Below are 19279 nucleotides of genomic sequence, written 5' to 3' on the forward strand. Positions count from 1 at the left end.
AATGGCACCATCCTTTGGTACACAGATGGATCTAGAACACAAGAAGGTACGGGGGCAGGAGTATTTGGACCCGGAACCAAATATTCAAAACCCATGGGAAAACACACCAGTATCTTCCAAGCTGAGATTCACGCAATTGAAAGATGTATCCAATTCAATCTAAATAGAGGATACAAAAACAAGAATAAAGCTATCATGTCAGATAGCCAAGCAGCCATCAAAGCACTAAGCTCAAATACCATTATTCAAGGATGATGCTGAACTGCAAAACCAAATTAATCATATTAGGTATGCAGAATAAAGTGAGCCTCTGCTGGGTCCTTGGACACATTGGAGTAGAAGGCAACGAGAAAGCGGACACCCTTGCAAGAAAAGGGGCTGCCACACCGCTGATAGGACCCGAACCCTTCTGTGGCATAGGAATCCACATTATTAACGAATATCTCAGACAGAAGGACAAAAAGAAAATGAAGGAACTTTGGAATTCACTATTGGAACTTATTGGAATAAGACAATTCAAGAATCTTCTAACCAATTTTGGCAAGAAAGAAATCACAGAATGTGTCAAAGGAAGCAGGAATAGACTGCGAATCCTAACAGGATTCCTGACAGGACACTGTAGATTAAATGGACATCTAAAGAAAATTAGAGTAATCCAAGATGGCACATGTAGATTCTGCAAGGAAGCACAAGAGACACCAACACACTTACTAACAAACTGCGGAACTACATTAGCCCGCAGGAGGAAGTGTTTTGGGATGTACAATGTGACCATAGAAGAGCTTCAACCACTGAAACCGGGCCTATTAATCAAGTTTCTTGATGAAATAGGACTCACCGATGTGCTTTAGGCAGATCACGGGGGATACAATAGCTCTTAAAGGGCGCAGTATACTGTACCCTGAAACTACATCTACATCTACTACATCTACATAGTTATCAAATTTAATAAGAATATTTATCTATTTATTTATGTAATTGTTTATTTATTTACTTCTCATCTACACTTTTTATATGCATTTATTTAATTCTATATAGACTTCATCCCTCTGTATGTGGTTTTTTTAACGTACATTTTTTCCCACAAATTATTATGGAATTTCTCATACCTCTTTGTACATAAAAATTATTAGTTGTAAAAAGTAGGAAGCCATACTGAAAAATCACTTTCCATACATTCAAAAATTATTGTAATACCTATTGCACATGTACAAATAAATATTTATTCTATATTAAACTTGTTATAGTACCATAAGCTATTGTAAATATTTAGTTTCCGCTATCGAAATTTGTGAAGAGTTACAAAAGTAATTTTCATTCTTAAACCCAGTAAAAACTCTAAAATTACAGTGCAATCTCATCCTTAAGCACGTAAACCGTGCAGTTTTCGAAAAAAACGAAAAAAAAATGTTTTTTTTCTTTTTTAATATAAAACATTGGAACAAGAATTAACCTCCTAAACCTCGTAGTTTTCGAAAAAAAACGTAAAGCAAACAAAAATAATTTTATTGTCTCTTTAAGTGAAAAACGATCTGCTGGGTCAACTGCAATAAAAATTAACCTCGAAAACCACATAGTTATCAAGAAGAAAATCGCAAAAAAACAGAAAAAAATTGTTTTTTTGGTGTAAAACGATCTGCTGGGTCAATTGGAACAAGAATTAACCTCGTAAACCACGTCGTTTTTAAGAAAATCGCAAAAAACAGGGGGGAAAATTATTTGTTTTTCGGTGCAAAACGACCTGCTGGGTCAATTGGAACAAGAATTAATCTCGTAAACGACAGTTTTTGAATAAAAAAGCGAAAAAAATCGAAATATTTGTATTATCTTATTCAATGTAAAACATTCTGCTGGGTCGATTGGAACAATAATTAAGCTTGTAAAGCATGTTGTTTTCGAGAAGAAAATCGCAAAAAAACAGGGAAAAAAATTATTTGTTTTTTCGGTGTAAAACGACGTGCTGGGTCAATTGGAACAAGAATTAACCTCGTAAACCACGTAGTTTTCAAGAAGAAAATCGCAAAAAAACAGATTAAAAAAATTATTTGTTTTTTCGGTGTAAAACGACGTGCAGGGTCAATTGTAACAAGAATTAACCTCGTAAACCACGTAGTTTTCGAATAAAAAAGCGAAAAAAATTGAAATATTTTTATTCTCTTATTCAATGTAAAACAATCTGCTGAGTCGATTGGAACAATAATTAAGCTTGTAAAGCACGTTGTTTTCGAGAAAAGAAAAAAAAATTGAAATATTTTTATTGTCTCATTCGATGTAAATCAACCTATTGGGTCAATTGGAACAAAAATTAAGCTCGTAAAGCACGTATTTTTAACTAACATATAATATTTTAAATAGGTGTATTTATTTTTTTTATTTTTTGTATTCATTTCAATTTGTTGCCTTATCATGCAGTTTTTATTCTTCATAAATTAAAAAAAATTATGTTAAACGGTTTTTTTGAATATTTTTCCTCAGATAACTCAAACCTATTATAAAGAGCAGGTTATAGATTATAGAGAAAATAAACTATATCTCATACTACTCATTACTACTACTCATTGAGTTCATTTGTTCAATTTCTCCCATGTTTTCTTCACAAAATCGATTTTCATACATTTAAGGACCGATTTAATTCATAGTGCCTAATTTATACCAGAGGATATTTTGAAGAGAAATTTGAAATTACACGAGTCGAATTAATTTTTTGACATGGACTGTCAAGAGTTTCCGAGTTGTACGTGTAGCTACCGGACTCACGCAGGCGGACTTCCTCGCCTTGGAGACTGACTTCCACTTTAATAGTTTTCCAGGGAAAAATCGACATCGACCGCGAAAAGAAAAACGTTTGAACTAAGCTCGGAGTCGACTCGATGAACTGGGATGATCAGGTTTTGCGAGGAATGACTTGTGCCTTGCTCCGTCAACTCTTTTGAACTTACCCAATCTGTGACCTAGTTGAAAACCGCCGTTACTCGAATCGGATCGCCAATTTGACACAAAAGGCCGTTTAAGATTATTGTCGGAAAATAAACTTTTGCAAACATTTAAATAACTTTTCACGTGTTTGATTCGATGAAATAAGTAAAAACATGACTAAACGATTGATAAAAGAAAAATTGCCCAAAGTACTAACGATTGGTATTTACAAAAAGATAAAACAGGAGGGATCAAATCAATCTATGCTGGAGTTTTAAGACGTTAACATAATAATAAAATAAATAGAAGGGATTAGCTATAAATAAATGTGTAATTAGAAAAAGAATATTATTGCAATTAAATTAATTTATACAGGGTGTTCTGCTATTCGAGTTACAAACTTTGCCAGTTGAATCTACATTCAAAATTGAAACAAAAAGGCTTAATTAACTATAGTCCGAATCTCAACAGTTTCGGCGATATTCCTCTTTTTTGAGTTTTTAAGATTTTACGACCTTGCTTCAAATAAACAATGATAACTCCAAAACTGAAGGGTTGTGGACGAATCCGTTAATAGTATTGAAAAACTCATTAAATTTCCAATAAAATGGTTTTTATTTAAAATTTGAAAAACTTAATATGGTGATTCTAAACTACCAAGTTTTGCCTACTAAAACGCTTATTTCACCAAAGTTTACAACTTTAGTATTAATCATATATCATTAAAAATTTAACAAATTTTTTATCGTATCAACGGATTTGTCGAAAAAGTTTTAATTTTGGAGTTATCATTGTTTATTTGAAGGAAGGTCGGGAAATCTTGAAAAATCAGAAAAAGTGGATTAATTCCGATACTGGTGAGGTTCGGACCATATTTAATTAGGACTTTTTAGTTACATTTTGAAGGTAAAATCTACTGGCAAAGTACACGAGTACCGAGCCCACGGTATACAATTGTAAAAGTTCTGAATTTGAAATTTGAGGACATCCTCCACCTTTATTGGGATATAGGATAACGGAAAGAAAAAGAAACCTCTATAGAGCCAAAATAAGACTTTTAATAACAGTGATAATTATAATTAATTAAGGTTTTTAGTTTAAATAAAAAAGTCAATGGCACGAGCGGGATTCGAACCCACGATCTTCGGTTTGATACGCCGCTGCTCTACCACTTAAGCTATCGTAACCTCGATCCACTCGGACACTAACTTCCCATCTCAACCCCACCTTTTGAATTTTCCCTCCTTTTTTGCCATTTTTCAAATGTCGTGTAATCGGATTGGATTCTCGACGACAAATGAAATGGCCACGGAGAGCTTTAGTGAAGTATACTTCATTCCAAATCATTAAATTCACTAATTTCGTGGTCCGCTTGAACAATTAATATATTATAATTAAGGTTTTTAGTTGAGATAAAAAAAGTCAATCTTCGGATAGATACGCCGCTACTCTACCGGTTGAGATGGGAAGTTGGTGTCCGAGTGGATCGAGGTCACGATAGTTCAAGTGGTAGAGCAGCGGCGTATCAAGCCGAAGATCGTGGGTTCGAATCCCGCTCGTGCCATTGACTTTTTTATTTCAACTAAAAACTTTAATTAATTATAATATATTAATTGGTCAAGCGAACCACGAAATTAGTGAATTTAGTGATAAGTATATTAATAAAGATAATAAAGTTTTACTTTTTAACAAATAAAATAAAAATTAGGTACTCTTTACTAACAAGTTGTTTTAATTATTAACATAATTTTATTACTTTGGCCTTGTTGTAAAATTGACACTTTTATGATTGCCAAAAAGGTGGATTATTTGCATGGAAATATAAGAGTACGCTATTTGTAAATTATTTATTTAGAGCTATAGACAAATACATAAAATGAATCATGTTGTTCTATCAGTGTCCTGAAATGTGTTTTCGACGTTCTTGTAATTCAGATCTTCAGAATCACATCAAATAAAACCGAAAGCAGAAGATGCACTTCTCCCATCTCGACTTGATTTACCAACCTTGATCATAAATACATAAATAAAACTTAGAACCCGATTGTGATCAAATGTCGCTCATTTTAAAATTAAGTGTCCTCAATTTCTTTTCTGACTTTTTTAAACCCTGTTTCAAAGTTGATAATACCCAACTTTATTTTTTTACAATACACTAATACATATAATAAACAATCTGTATGTAAATTAGTTGAAAATAATTACCTAAATGACATTTGGATTAAGTAAATAAAACGTTAAGCTTTCTATTGAAGCAAAGGGGATGTTAAACCAACGTATACATTCAAAGCTGAGAATTAAAGAAACAAATTTTGAAAAAATAAATTTTCTTATAATTTTGTTCTTTGAAAAAAACGTATTTTTGAAAGTTTGTAATTAGAAGTAAAACAAATTGGTAAACCTTGTGACAAATTATTTTAGAAAGCTGTTTTAGTTGTGTTAGTGAATCACAAATGTCTGATATCTGTCGTAATATCTGATGTTGAATGTTAACTGAAAAAATGTGTAAGTAATTTTTTTATAATTTCAAAACTTTTCTTAGCTATTTAGTACTATTGTGAGATTTCCTCTTGTGGTATGCCTAGTGATAACGTTTCGGTATTTCGCCATCTTTAGTTTTAGGTGATTTCGGTTAAGTTTTACTTACGAGGTCGTGGATAGCCCTGTGTAGGTATTGTTGTATGTCGGTTTGATGAATTAAGTTGTTTTTATTGTTCTATGCGTTCTTTTTGTTCTTCGGTTCTTTTCTTTTTTTAATTTGTGTAACGTTTTAAATGGAGTTCGTGAGTTATTGTTATTTTGTATATTTATAAGTGTTTTTTTTGTGTAGAATGTGTATCGTTAATATAATTCAGAGGTTTGGTGTTTGTCCATTTTTTTTTTTTTTTTTCTGTAGTACTTACACAGTTTGTATTGTTGATGGTTCGTGGTTTAGTATGAAGTGAGTCGTGTAATTCAATTTTCCGTCGTTGTATCTAAATGAATTGTTTGTTCTTTGTATCTGTCTTTTATTGTTTGTACTGTCAGCCCGATAAATTTGTCGTCTCCTCATTCGTAAGTTATTTATCCCGGTTTTTTTCCTATCTGGCCCATCTTGTCGATGTTTTGTCTTAGTAATTTTCCTATTGTATTTGTGGTTTTGATTGATGTTTTTATGCCTGTTTTTATGATTTGTTAAATAAGTTATTTGTACATTTCTTTCCCAATGGATTTGAATGTAGTCCATTTAGTGTCTGTTTTTGTGTCGTCGTTATTGTATTTTTTTTACTATTTTCAATTCATTTTCGTACTTGTCTTTGTTTAGTGGGATTGTGTTTAGTCTGTCTGACATGTTTTGCAATATTGCTATTTTGTGTCTGTATGGGTGGTTTGAGTCGTCCTGTATGAAGTTGACATTTGCTGTTGGTTTTCTGTTTATGTCAAATCTGTGAAAGTAAAGTCAAAAAATTAAATAAGGTTTTTAGTTGAAATAAAAAATCCAGTGTCACGAGCGGGATTCGAACCCACGACCTTCGGCTAGATACGCCACTGCTCTACCACTTGAGCTATTGTGACCTCGATCCACTCGGACACTAACTTCCCATCTCAACCCCACTTTTTTTTAATTTTCCTTCCTTTTTGCCATTTTTCAAATGTCGTGTAATCTTTTTGATTCTCGGCGACAAATGAAATGGCCACGGAGAGCTTCAGTGAATGTATACTTCATTTAAACTTATTAAATTCACTAGTTTTCGTGGTCCGATTGACCAATTAATATCTTTAAATTAATTAAGGTTTTTAGTTGAGATAAAAAAGTCAGTGTCACGAAGGCCGAGAATCAAATAGATTTCACGACATTTGAAAAATGGCAAATAGGAAGGAAAATTCAAAAGGTGGGGTTGAGATGGGAAGTTAGTGTCCCAATGGATCGAGAGGTCACGACAGCTCAAGTGGTAGAGCAACGTATCTAGCCGAAGATCGTGGGTTCGAATCCCGCTCGTGGCACTGGCTTTTTTATCTCAACCAAAACCTTAATTAATTGAAAAGTTTCTCTTAGTAATTTTCCTATTGTATTTGCGGTTTTGAGTGATGTTTTTATGCCAGTTTTTATGATTTGTTAAATAAGTTATTTGTCCGTCTCTTTCCCATTGGATGTGAATGTGGTCTATTTAGTGTCTGTTTTGTTTTTATGGACGTGTTTTGTTTATTACTTTGTTGATTGGTGTTTGTGTTGTTGTTGATTATTTTTAATTCATTTTCGTACTTGTTTAGAGGGATTGTTTTTAGTCTGCCTGACATTTGTTTAGTCTGCAATGCTGCCATGCGTCTATATGGGTGGTTTGAGTAGTCTTGTATGAACTTGTCTGTCGGTTTGCTGTATATGTTCAATCTGTTTTATTTTCAATTTGTTGTTCATGTTCAATTCTGTTTTTGTGAATGTTAAGTCTAGAAAGTTTACACTGTCATTTGTTTCTGCTTCTTATTTCTGCGGTGAATGTTATGTTTTTGTGTAGTTTGGCAGTATTTTATTTTTAGCAGTTGTTATTATTGATGTTTACTATTGCGGGTATGTCTTGTACGGACAGTATATGTGTGTGAGCTTATGTTTTGCCTTAATTTTGGGGAATTGTTTCTCTTCAAAATTGTATAAACATATTTCTGCGAGTATGTCTGAATTTAGATTACCCATTTCTAGTCCGTGTTTTGTTATCTCCGTTGAATTTAAAGTAGTTTTATTGTATACTATGTATGTAAATATAATTCTATTATATTTGTGAGGGTTTCGTATTCGTCACACTTTTTATGTGGTGTCTTCTTCTGTGTACTCGTTTATATACAGGGTGAATTGCTACTCGTGCTACAAACTTCTCCAGTAGATTCTTCACCCTAAAATGAACAAAAAAGTTCATATTGTCCATGGTCCGATTCTCAACCATTTCAGAGTAATTTCGCTTTTTATCGATTTTGAAAGATATCACGTCCTGGCGTCGGAAAATCGTGATATCTTTTAATCTAAACATTTCTCTTAAAATCTATAAGCACCGTTGAAATCCCCGTTAATTTTTAGAGAGAATCAAAATCATAATTCCATTGAAATTTTTTAATTTAATTTAATGCCCATTTAGTATGTAATGCTTAAGAAGTTTACAAACAGCTAGAAGGTCAAGGAAGAAAGACCCAAACGTTTTGCCACCTTCATCTTCTTATTGAAAAATTAACGGGGATTTCAACGGTGCTTATAGATTTTAAGAGAAATGTTTAGATTAAAAGATATCACGATTTTCCGACGCCAGGACGTGATATCTTTCAAAATCGATAAAAAGCGAAATTACTCTGAAATGGTTGAGAATCGGACCATGGTCAATATGAACTTTTTTGTTCATTTTAGGGTCAAGAATCTACTGGTGAAGTTTGTAGCACGAGTAGCAAGTCACTCTCAAACATTAGCAATCCTTGAACCACCATTTTTTCTCTTTTTGTCATCAACATCTTGGTCTCACAACCACTAAATAAGAAAATGACGAGTGCGTTGGAAGCGTTATTAAATCAGGTAGTTTTCCTCAAATTTGCTGCCTTCTGAGACTAAAATTAGAAACTCTGGATTACTTTATACACTTTCCGATTTACACAATTTTCCACTCTTTTTGTAGTTCTGGCTGAAATAAAACACAAAAAATTAGCCCAAACATTTTGCCACCGTCATCTTCTTATTGAAAAATTAACGGGAATTTCAACGGTGCTATTAGATTTTCAGAGAAATGTTTAGATTAAAAGATATCACGATTTTCCGACGCCAGGACGTGATATCTTTCAAAATCGATAAAAAGCGAAATTACTCTGAAATGGTTGAGAATCGGACCATGGACAATATGAACTTTTTTGTTCATTTTAGGGTGAAGAATCTACTGGAGAAGTTTGTAGCACGAGTAGCAATTCACCCTGTATAGTTTGTGGTTATTAATGGTGTTTACTGTACCATCTTAAATAAAGTCAGGACAAATGGTTACAGTTCACAGGTGAAAATAACGTTCTGTATAAAGACAATTCCATCGGGAAAAATATGAATCATATCACCAATGGATTCTCGGAACGTTACCAGGGTTTCTATCTAACGACCCCAGCGACACGAAGCTTATCTTCTTTTTTAACTATTCTGATATCACTAATATCCAGTCCAGACTTAATTTCCGTTATTTACCCGTTGCGTCTTATCAAAAGGAGCAACCTTGTTTATGTCATTGAAATTCATGGATATAGTAACACAGCTATAAATAAAAACATTGAAAATGCTAGGAAAAAAATTCCACTTTCGTTAAATTAAACTAGTGGAAATGGGTAAACTCATGAGCGCAGTATTGATCAAACTGGTGATAACATTAAATCAATCAGCAGAAATCAATGAAAAAATTTGATCCAATTTCATATAAAAACAAAGGTGCTTAGATGCAGACTTTCCTTCCTCAAGCATATTTTTTGATCATCTAACTGAGAATATGCATCCCTAAATTTATTATTTTGCTTATTAAAGAAGAATGTTTTTAATCGATTCTTTAATTCAAAAATTCTAGTAATTTTTTTCAGGATTTTTTTTTGTCGTACTATTTGATATTTATGTTTCAGGATGATGGTGAGGGAAAGGGGGAGGTGCGTGCGACAATTGTCGCTCGAGGGGCCGGTGAGAGGACCTTTGCGAAGACAAGCTTCTGAAGATCTTAGACCGGGTCCGTTGAAGATCGCCTGGGCGGCTGAACCTCAGCTACAAATCCAACAGCCGTCCAATAACGTGGAAATCGTGGCGAAGAAATGCGGCCAACCAAAACCTGCCGTGGTGAAACCTCCGAGGAGCCCTTTTTTACCCGATCAGAACACCGTGCTGTTCTCGAGGCAGCAGTTGACGGAAAGGCTGAGATCATCTTGGAAAAAGAAAAACGGGAGGCACAATCTTAACATTTTCCTAAACCAGAATCAGAGTGTGGACAGCGACACGGATCTGACCGATCCTAGGCCGAGAACACCGGACAGTTCCGATGACGAATTGTCCGATAAAGAACTTGCCGTTACTAGCAGGACCCCTGAGCCGACACTTCCTCCCCAGGCCGAAAGGGAAAAACTATGCGCTTCTGAAAGGAGGATGAATTTCAGGAACGCGGGAAGGCAGAAGGTCGTCGAATCCCTCTGTCCTACCCCAGAGCCGAGGGTTAAACCTCCTCTCCAGAGGATGATGTCTGCTCCGGTCCGAGCCCCGGTGAAAAAACTAGTCCGGGCTCCAAGCGTCGACAACCAGAGGGTTAAATGTGCTCCGTCGAAAAAGAAGCTGAAACCCCCGCCGAGGAGAAAGCCGAAGGAGGAAAACGGTGAGGAGGAAAAGACCCAACGAAAAGGAGTACGCCGTGGGGTTGAGCGAGGCGAAGTGATAACCATGGTGTCACTAGTTAGCCCTGCGGAAAGTGATTCTGACGAGCCGGTTTGTATGCATCTGCCACCAACACCGAACCCGACTCCTCCTCCACCTTCTCCGAAAGAAGAACCCAAACCGCCGCCTCCGCCTCCTCCGATTATTTGCCTTCGAAAGCCGTTAAAAGCAGGTAACCTCACATAAAAATACACGTGCATAATTTTTGAAAATGTATGCTTTTATTATCGTTCGGCAAACTATTATCACTTACTACTATTAAATTATAGTTCTATTAAATAAATCCATGTGATATCATACAGCAGGCATTCAGATACATCAATTTAGCAAAATGAAAAATATAAATTCATCTATAACTATTTATTATTATTCAATAATTATCATTATTCAATTATGGTTAAATGTCTGTTACATCTAATTCTAAGAAAATTCTAAACATTCATCAAATGCAGTGTAATGACATTCATACAACGTTACCTCCAATATGGTGCATTTTTGGACATAAGTTCCCACTCGGGTCGCAATGTCTTATTAACATTGAGGTTCTTTACCGGTCGCACCTAGCTGTCAGGCCTTATTTACACGTTTAGATTCTCAAGTTAGGTTAAGTTCAACTCACCTCCGCGCACGGAAATCTGCTTCCTCCGTGAGGTTCGGAGCCCACACATCCATAGACTAATCAACAGACATGCTGACTTCTCCCGCTTGCCCCTTCCGAGGAGGTGGGTTAAAGTTAGCACTTAACCAGTGCCGCGCGTAAATGGATACCCAAAAGGTGGTCGAAATGCATCACCAAGTCTCCCACGTACTCCCTAGATAGAGACGACAACTCTATCTCCCTGGGTGTAGGGGCTCCGCTAGTGACGAAACCTCCGTATACGGTCCAGCCGCGGTTTCGATTTTAGTGGAATCTCTAACCACCCACTAGAGGAGACCATGCCTATGGTAAAGGCAGCTCTGACGGCCGCACCAACAAGCACCCGCCCCCGTCCACCATTCCTCATGCATTTGAGGGACGCCGGCAGCGTAGTCATAGCTCCTCGCTGGCTATACGCTCTCGGCAATCCGATTCATCTGATTCCCACGAGGTCGGGAGGTAATGCGGAGGTCATGCGCAAATACTACAGACCACGGCCACGGATGAAACGCATCCTCTTCTCTAGGTATCCGCCAGAGGTCTCACCACTCAGCCACTGCGAGTCCTTACCCAATGCACCATCTGCTTAAATGAATTATCAAGTCACTTTTAAATACATGCTTATAGTTGTAGTGCAGTACATGTAGTAGTAGTAATTATGTAGTAGTAATAGATGAGGGTTTAGCTGTAGTTATGGGAGGCGTAGCTGTTGTAGCTTTTGTACTTTTGTCGCACTTGAGAGACTTGAATTAGTTAGCTTAGCGGACGATGGTCTGGATACAGGTGCTGCTGTTTTAACTTCCTTATTCACCTCTGTCTTTAGTGATAGGTTTGCAGCAACAGTACGGGCCACCTTAGGTTTGGCGGCAGCAGGGGCAGCGATTTTTGTCTGAGAGGCTTTTGTTGTTCCAGTAACAGATGTTTTAGTACTGGCAGATTTCACACCACCAGCTGGGCTTGTGGGTGTTTCTGATGTAGGTGTACTTGGTTTACTGGAAGGCTTTGGGTGTAGATGGTTTAGGAGCCACTGGTTTCGCAAAGGTTGTTGTCCTTTCTGGAGCTTTAGCAGTAGCTGCAGTTGGCTTTTTGTCTGCAAGCGTAGTTTTCGTTGGTCTTGCAGATGTTTTCGCTATGGTAGCTTTCTCTACTGCTGTTTTCACTTCCGGCTTCTTTGCACAACAGCAGTTGTTTTCTTTGCGGAAATCATGTCCGTAGTTTTTGACGGCTGGCTTATTTCCCAGAAGTACTTGCAGCAACTACTGCTACTGCACTTAAATTGTCTAGAACGTTGATCGTCAGTAAGATCTCTAAATAAAATTTTTCTTTGGATGGTAATTTAATATTTTCAAGATTGTGCTCGGCTCCCTTCATCGGCAAAGAGGCGAGGACCGTCTCTTTCACCGTGTTCAAAATTTGGACGAATTCAGCTGCGACATGACTTCTCATCAGTCTTTTCCAATTCTTATTTCGATATGTCCAAGGGTTCGAGCTTCCTTGTCCAGTGAAGCCATGGCGTCATCATTCATGTCATTTTGCGGAGGGGATTTTCACCGCTTCGGCCTAGGACCACGGCAATGACTTGAGCTAATTTTGTCCGGACGCTCCGAGCTTCTGCTTCAGAATCCAAGAGCTTTAGCTCTGATGTTTAGAGTAATCATCATATCTCCTGACCCATGTCCAGGCCGTTGAAATATCTTCACCACCGTTGGGCTGGTTTAACATGGTCGTGGAGCCAACGGACGGAAATTTTACCTCGCTCATCCCTTTTTCACACCCATTTGATTCCTTCTGACTTCCTTTTTCAGTTTGCGTGAAATTTGGACCGACCCTTTGCTATCCCTCAAGTTTTTAAAAGAAATTTTATAAATTCCAGAGAGCTCAGACATACCTATCGAAACAAATCCGTTCAATCATATTGTGTTTTTAATTAGAAAATTTTATTGAAGTTTGTTTAAAAATTTAATTTTGCTGTGATGCTTCGATAAATGCACCTGTTTATCTATTTATCTCATTCAGTGTAAATTTAACTCGTAATTACAACAATTTTCAAATTAGTAATTATAAATTCCTAATAAAGGGCATAACTGCATTCCTCGAAAGCTCAAGAGAAAAATTATTATTGGCCTTTACACTGATTTTAAATATAAAATTATTAATTATATCGTAAATAAATCATTTTTAACTTTTTCAAAAATTAATGACTGTTTACACGTCGAATATTTTCTTCTGTGATTGCCGAACGTTTTCATCAACTTAACTTTTAATCATCGTGTAAAAAAATCCATACAGGTCTATTCCTAATAACGTGAGAAGAAACAAGTGCTGAACTCTATTACTAGAACAATTTTTCCACATTATACAGAGGTCAATAACTTTCCACCGGCTTGAGGAAAGTTTCCACGACCACTAGAACTTCATGCACTGATTTCCGGGTATAAAAACAAAATGAGCTGAAACTTTTTCTTTTTAATTTTCTATGTAATAACAAGCCAAGTGATCAATGTTAATAGCACAAAATAAAAAATGAACAGTAAAGTATCGTAATTTAAATTAAAGCGTTTAATCTTCTTTTAATCAATTGTAATTAACGTGCAATTTTAGAATTTTTTATTATCCCTGATATATACCATCTGCTAAGAAGATTATGCGAGCAATTGGCACCTAACTCTTGAGGATCTTTACGAGGCCGTTGGCCTTAAGGGCCGTGGACATACTAATGGAGCTGGGAGTAAAGCTGAACCGGGTGGAGGCAGAAAAGCTAAATCCCATCTTCACTCCTCCACTGTATGGTGGGATATGGCAAAATTAATGAAAAACAAGCACCCGACTTATGCATGTAATAAAGTACATTTAAAGTCCTAAAAGATGAATACAGAGATGCCAGACCCTTCTTGGCGTTGGGTGTGCTGTGTACATGGAGGGAGAAATCAAAAAATTGCCACTACCTCTAGTTTCGAGTATGTACACGGCTGAATCCATATTCCTCGCACTGTGCACTATTAAAAGTCAAAACCATAACTCATTATGGACCGACTCGCTCAGTGCCGTACAGAAGCATAGAAGAAGACCCTATATGCACCACCTAACAAATAAAATAAAAGAATAATTAAAAGAGATTGACACAGATGGGTAGAAGGTCATGTTGGTATGGGTTTCCGGTCACAAGGGATAGACGGGAACGAAGAAGCAGTCAGAGCGGTCAAAATACTGTACGCCCAGCTGATTTAAGGCTATTAGCTTCAAATGTAAAAGGATAACGGAGAAACCGCTGAGCCTGGAAAATATAAATAATCTTGACAAATGGTGGCTGGATAAGAAAGACTTAGGTTTGTGGTATACGAAAAATCGTTCGAAAACGGAAAAATTCATAGGAAATAATGCACGGGCATCTTCTGGTAGGAATGCGACCGCATAGGTGCCTGTTTTAAAAGGAAGAGTAAAGGTCGACCACCTTTTCAATTATAGTATTCTCGAATTTTATAGACCACAATATGTCATATCGTCGGACATGTGCATTCTTAGGGTACGCAGCAACAGATTGCTTTCCCGTTACACTGGGTAAGGGATTTTTATATATGTTTTGCGTTTATCTTAATTTATTCCAATGAATGTATTTATTAGCGTGAAAGGAAGAGGTTGTTTAACCCGGCCCCGAGGAATATCGAATACTCTCGGGGAGTGAAGTGATCAAACCTCTGTTTGTATCGGGTGGCGATGGGTTACCTGTATCGTAGGCATATCGAGTACTATCATCGCCGGGCGTGCTACTCTGACGCACTCAGTCGTAGACCCGTTTCTGACCGCGTTCTCCCTGGTTGGGTGCCGTGATTGGGTGTTCCTGGGTTGGGTGCCTGAACTCGCAAAGAGATCCTGGCGTCCTGCTCGGTGTCACCTTGCAGTAGCACGCCGGAGTTCCGAATGCTTACATATGGTGTACGTATAAAAGAAGAGATTCGTTAGATGTGGATGTAGATGTAATATTCGAGGTGTAATATACTGCGCCCTTTAAGAGCTATAGTATCCCCCGTTCTCTGCCTAAAGCACATCTGTGAGTCCTAGTTCATCAAGAAACTTTTTTAATAGGCCCGGTTTCAGTGGTTGAAGCTCTTCTATGGTCCTCCTGCGGGCAAGTGTAGCACTGCAGTTTGTTAGTAGATGTGTCGGTGTTTTCTCAGACTCTTTGCAGAATCTGCATGTGCCGTCTTGGATTATTCCAATCTTCTTTAGCTTGCAGTGTCCTGTTAAGATTCCTATTAGGATTCGCAGTTTGTTCCTGCTTCCTTTGATACATTCTGTAATTCCTTTTCTTTCGAAATTTGTAAAGAGATTCCTGGATTGCCTGTGTCTAATGAGTGAATTCCATTGTTCCTTCATTTTCTTTTTGTCCTTCTGTCTGAGATACTCATTGATAGTGTGGGTACCTGTGCAACAGAAGGGTTCGGGTCCTGTCAGCGGTGTAGCAGTTCCTTGCCTTGCAAGGGTGTCCGCTTTCTCGTTGCCTTCTACTCGCATGTGTCCTGGGACCCAGCTGAGGCTGACTTTGTTCTGCGTAATAAGTCTAATTTGGTTTTACACTTCAACACCATTCTTGAACTTGATGGCTGCTTGGCTATCTGACATGAGAGAGATTCGGTAACCAGAGCTCAAAAAGCTCAGTTTAAAAAACATAGTTCAAGAAAGAAAACTAATTAACAAATTCGTGTCGGGATTGATAACCATAGAGTACAAGAAATCAAAGGGAAAATATGTACAAATCAGAGTTATGAATACAATCAAAATTCGTTTTCTGCCTCAAAAACCGTGCCATTTAAAAATGAAAACATCTGGTCCTATCAAATAAATTATTTTTTATCTGAAAGAGTATCTGCAGCGATTAATCATCAACAAGTTTCGGGTCATCGTCTTGCAAATACTAGCCTTTAGATCTTTCGCACTATTCTAGGTCGAATAAACAACGAGGCGCTGTATATTGCCAATCTTTTTACTTTTTGTAAATAATTTTCTTGTTTTTTCAGAATTTCACTTATAAAGGATACATACGTCTATAAAAAATATATAAATAAGTTTATATTTAATTATAGTACAATTAATTAAGTTTTAAGTTGAGATAAAAAAGTCAGTGTCACGAGCGGTATTCGAACCCACGACCTTCAGTTTGATACGCTGCTACTCTACCACTCGAGCTATCGTGACTTCGATCCTCTCGGGCACTAACTTCCCATCTCAACCGCATGCCATTTTTCAAAAGGTGAAAATTCAAAAGGTGCGGTTGAGATGGGAAGTTAGTGCCCGAGAGGATCGAAGACTCGATAGTTCAAGTGGTAGAGCAGCGGGGTATCAAGCCGAAGGTCGTGGGTTCGAATCCCACTCATGACACTGACTTTTTTATCTTAATTCAAAACCTTAATTAATTTTATGATATTAATTGATCAAGTAGACCACAAAAAATAGTGAATTTAATTATAGTGCTCATTTTCGAAAGAACACAAATTCAACTAAAACTATATAATTTTCGCAGTATTATCAATCTAGTTTTTAAAAGGATAGTTCCTACTCACAGTAAGTTGTTTTTGCAACGATCCGGATTTCGAGCCTTTTAGCTCATCATCAGGTTGAAGGACTTCTACAACCACGTCTCTCGACATGAATTGCCAAAGTGAACCTCTGATACCTCCGCCAACGCGACGTTCTAATTATCAGCTGATTTTTTTTTTAATGACGCTCAATTTGAACGTGCGAAGCGCAGAAATNCAAACATCCAAATAATTAATCTAACCATTTTAATTGATATTATTTTTATAGTAATTTATAGTAATATTAAGTATTTATTATTCTAATATTTATTTGTGTTATAATTTCCGCGCTTCGCACGTTCAAATTGAGCGTCATTAAAAAAATCAGCTGATAATTAGAACGTCGCGTTGGCGGAGGTATCAGAGGTTCACTTTGGCAATTCATGTCGAGAGACGTGGTTGTAGAAGTCCTTCAACCTGATGATGAGCTAAAAGGCTCGAAATCCGGATCGTTGCAAAAACAACTTACTGTGAGTAGGAACTATCCTTTTAAAAAGTATTGAACACCACACTCACTCCATCATTTATCATTTTTATCAATCTAGGTCGTCAGGTAACTTAACAGAAACGAAAAATGTTATCAGTGTTACTTTTATCAAGAATTGAAAAAGCGTTTAAAATAATTTTCTTCTTTTTTTGATTTAAGCTACTTGTACATTGATATTAACCCTTCTAGCCCCACAAACCAAAAAAAAAAAAAATCTGATTAAATCACTTTACTAAGTCTCTCCTCTACGATATCATCCAACCTTGAAAGTTACACAGCCGAACCGTTGTTAAAAAAACAGACGGCAGACTAATCCGAAACGTTTAACAAGCAGCCATTTACCGGTAGAAAGATTAAACAATAAAATAAAGAACGAGCTAGGGGGGAAAAAAGTTCCACGTGCAAGTTCTCCTTGAGAAAGTATACAAGAGTTAGACTTAATTAACTTGTCCCGAGATCACGCTAACCCTCGACGGTAAATTAAGTACACACCTCCACTTCAAATGCTATTTAGCATGGGTGTTTTATTAGTGTTATTTGTGTTAAGGATATCGTAATGAGTTAAACTTAATCTTGGATTACGAAAAAATCGAATCTAAAATTCTTTAATTATGGTATAAAAAATATGCTTTTAAATTTTATTTAATGATTTAATAATTGTATATAGTACAATACCTTATATGTAAATAAGATATATTTCTATTTTTATAAATAAGGTAAATATATAAAACCAATTTAAAAACTATTTCTCTGGAACAGGCATTATCTCGTGCTCATGATTTTACATCCAATATTTCTGACCTACCTCTTTCAAGCATAACTCATCCCCATTCGCTTTTCTCTTGAAACCGATTGATTGTTTGAGCTAGGGGATGGAAAACTGGGGCGCGCGTGCCGAAAGTCAAAGCTGTGTTCTTTCTTTCTCACGTGATATGTCGCGTTTCGACAAAGGTACGAGGGGCCTAAGCCAACCCATCCTGTGTTCGACCCGGCATAAATCTTTTATAGAAAGTTCAACGTCGAATCGTGATGGGGAATTATTAAAGTTCAACGGCTTCCGAGCAAACGGAAAATTCGTCTCCTGCTGAGGTCGCGAGACCCCCCCTCCTACTTTAGAAACGATACAAGATACAAGAGGTCAATGTCACAATACTGGGTCAATATCTTCAAAAGCCCTTTTTAATGATTTTTCTTTAGATATTTTCCTCGTGGCTCAGCAGAAAGAAGAAGAGAACAACTAAAAAAACACTCAATAAGACGGAAAGAATTGATACTACGTATAAAGAAAAATCATTGTCCAAAATGGCACAAAAACTTCTAAACTTAGGAAAATCAATAAACCGTAACAAAACTGATTCGAATTCAGAAGGAAAAACAAATCAAAGCTATTTCAACAACTTTAAATTTATAGCAACAATCGCGATGGAATCTAGGACAAATACGTTTTTCAAGAAACAACACAGGATCGATTCAGTTTTTTATCTTTCTATTTGCTTATGTCTTCTGGATACCTCTGTGTAGAGGGAGAGAGATATATATATATATATATATATAGAGAGAGAGAGAGAGAGAGAGAGAGAGATAGTTATATGGAACTAATTTTGAACTGATCGATACTGATCACTTTTCTAGGGACCGTCTGTTCTCGCCCTTTTTTATGTTGGATCATACAACAACGAGTTATTACCAGGACGGTTGCCCTGGTACGTCTCTTCTTCTACTTGGTCCTTGTGAACCTTACATGCTATCCTCTTCCTATTCTGTTGGTCCTGGCACCTAGATTGTGGGCTCACGGGCCGCGTCATGGTTGACAAGTAGAGCGAAGCTTCTGACGCTGTCCATATCGTAGCAGAATTTGTCCAAGAACGATCCCAGGCTACAGGTAACAGATTAAGGAGCAATCTTGGCAATTAACAACCTCAAGATGGCGGAGCGCACGTTTTCCCTCCGGTTTATGAATCCATGGCCCGGTCCATAGGGATGCCGAAGGAGTGTAGACCGTCGCTCGCTGGACTTGCTCCCTTTGAAGTCCGCCACCCGGTCAACACATCCACTGACATATGCCGAGGACGACTACAAGTACTATGGCCAGTATCTGTCCACAAGGGTACCTCGATGGCAACCTACTAACCAGAATCATGGAGACCAGCGATTAGGACTTGGACAAGTTTTTGAGACTAGCCACTTCCTCCTCACGTTACACAAGGACTTGCATGCTTTAGTTGGAATGCCATGGATTTGGCTACAGGTGACAGATTAAGGAGCAATCTTGG

At 37.1% G+C, this 19279-nt stretch overlaps 1 protein-coding gene across 1 annotated transcript in view; it reads left to right on the forward strand.

The window, feature by feature from the left end:
• Window positions 1-19279, forward strand: part of LOC106673967 (pollen-specific leucine-rich repeat extensin-like protein 2) — a 69386-nt gene that overhangs the window by 23896 nt on the left and 26211 nt on the right. Inside the window, exon 2 of the mRNA XM_014406377.2 lies at window positions 9517-10481. Coding sequence (XP_014261863.1) covers window positions 9518-10481 — 964 coding nt within the window. The 5' untranslated portion in view covers window position 9517. The remainder of the gene's footprint in view (window positions 1-9516; window positions 10482-19279) is intronic.

The sequence above is a fragment of the Cimex lectularius genome, unplaced genomic scaffold (assembly GCF_000648675.2).
Source record: "Cimex lectularius strain Harlan isolate CLEC.00 unplaced genomic scaffold, Clec_2.1 scaffold12, whole genome shotgun sequence".
Taxonomy (NCBI): Eukaryota; Metazoa; Arthropoda; class Insecta; order Hemiptera; family Cimicidae; genus Cimex; species Cimex lectularius.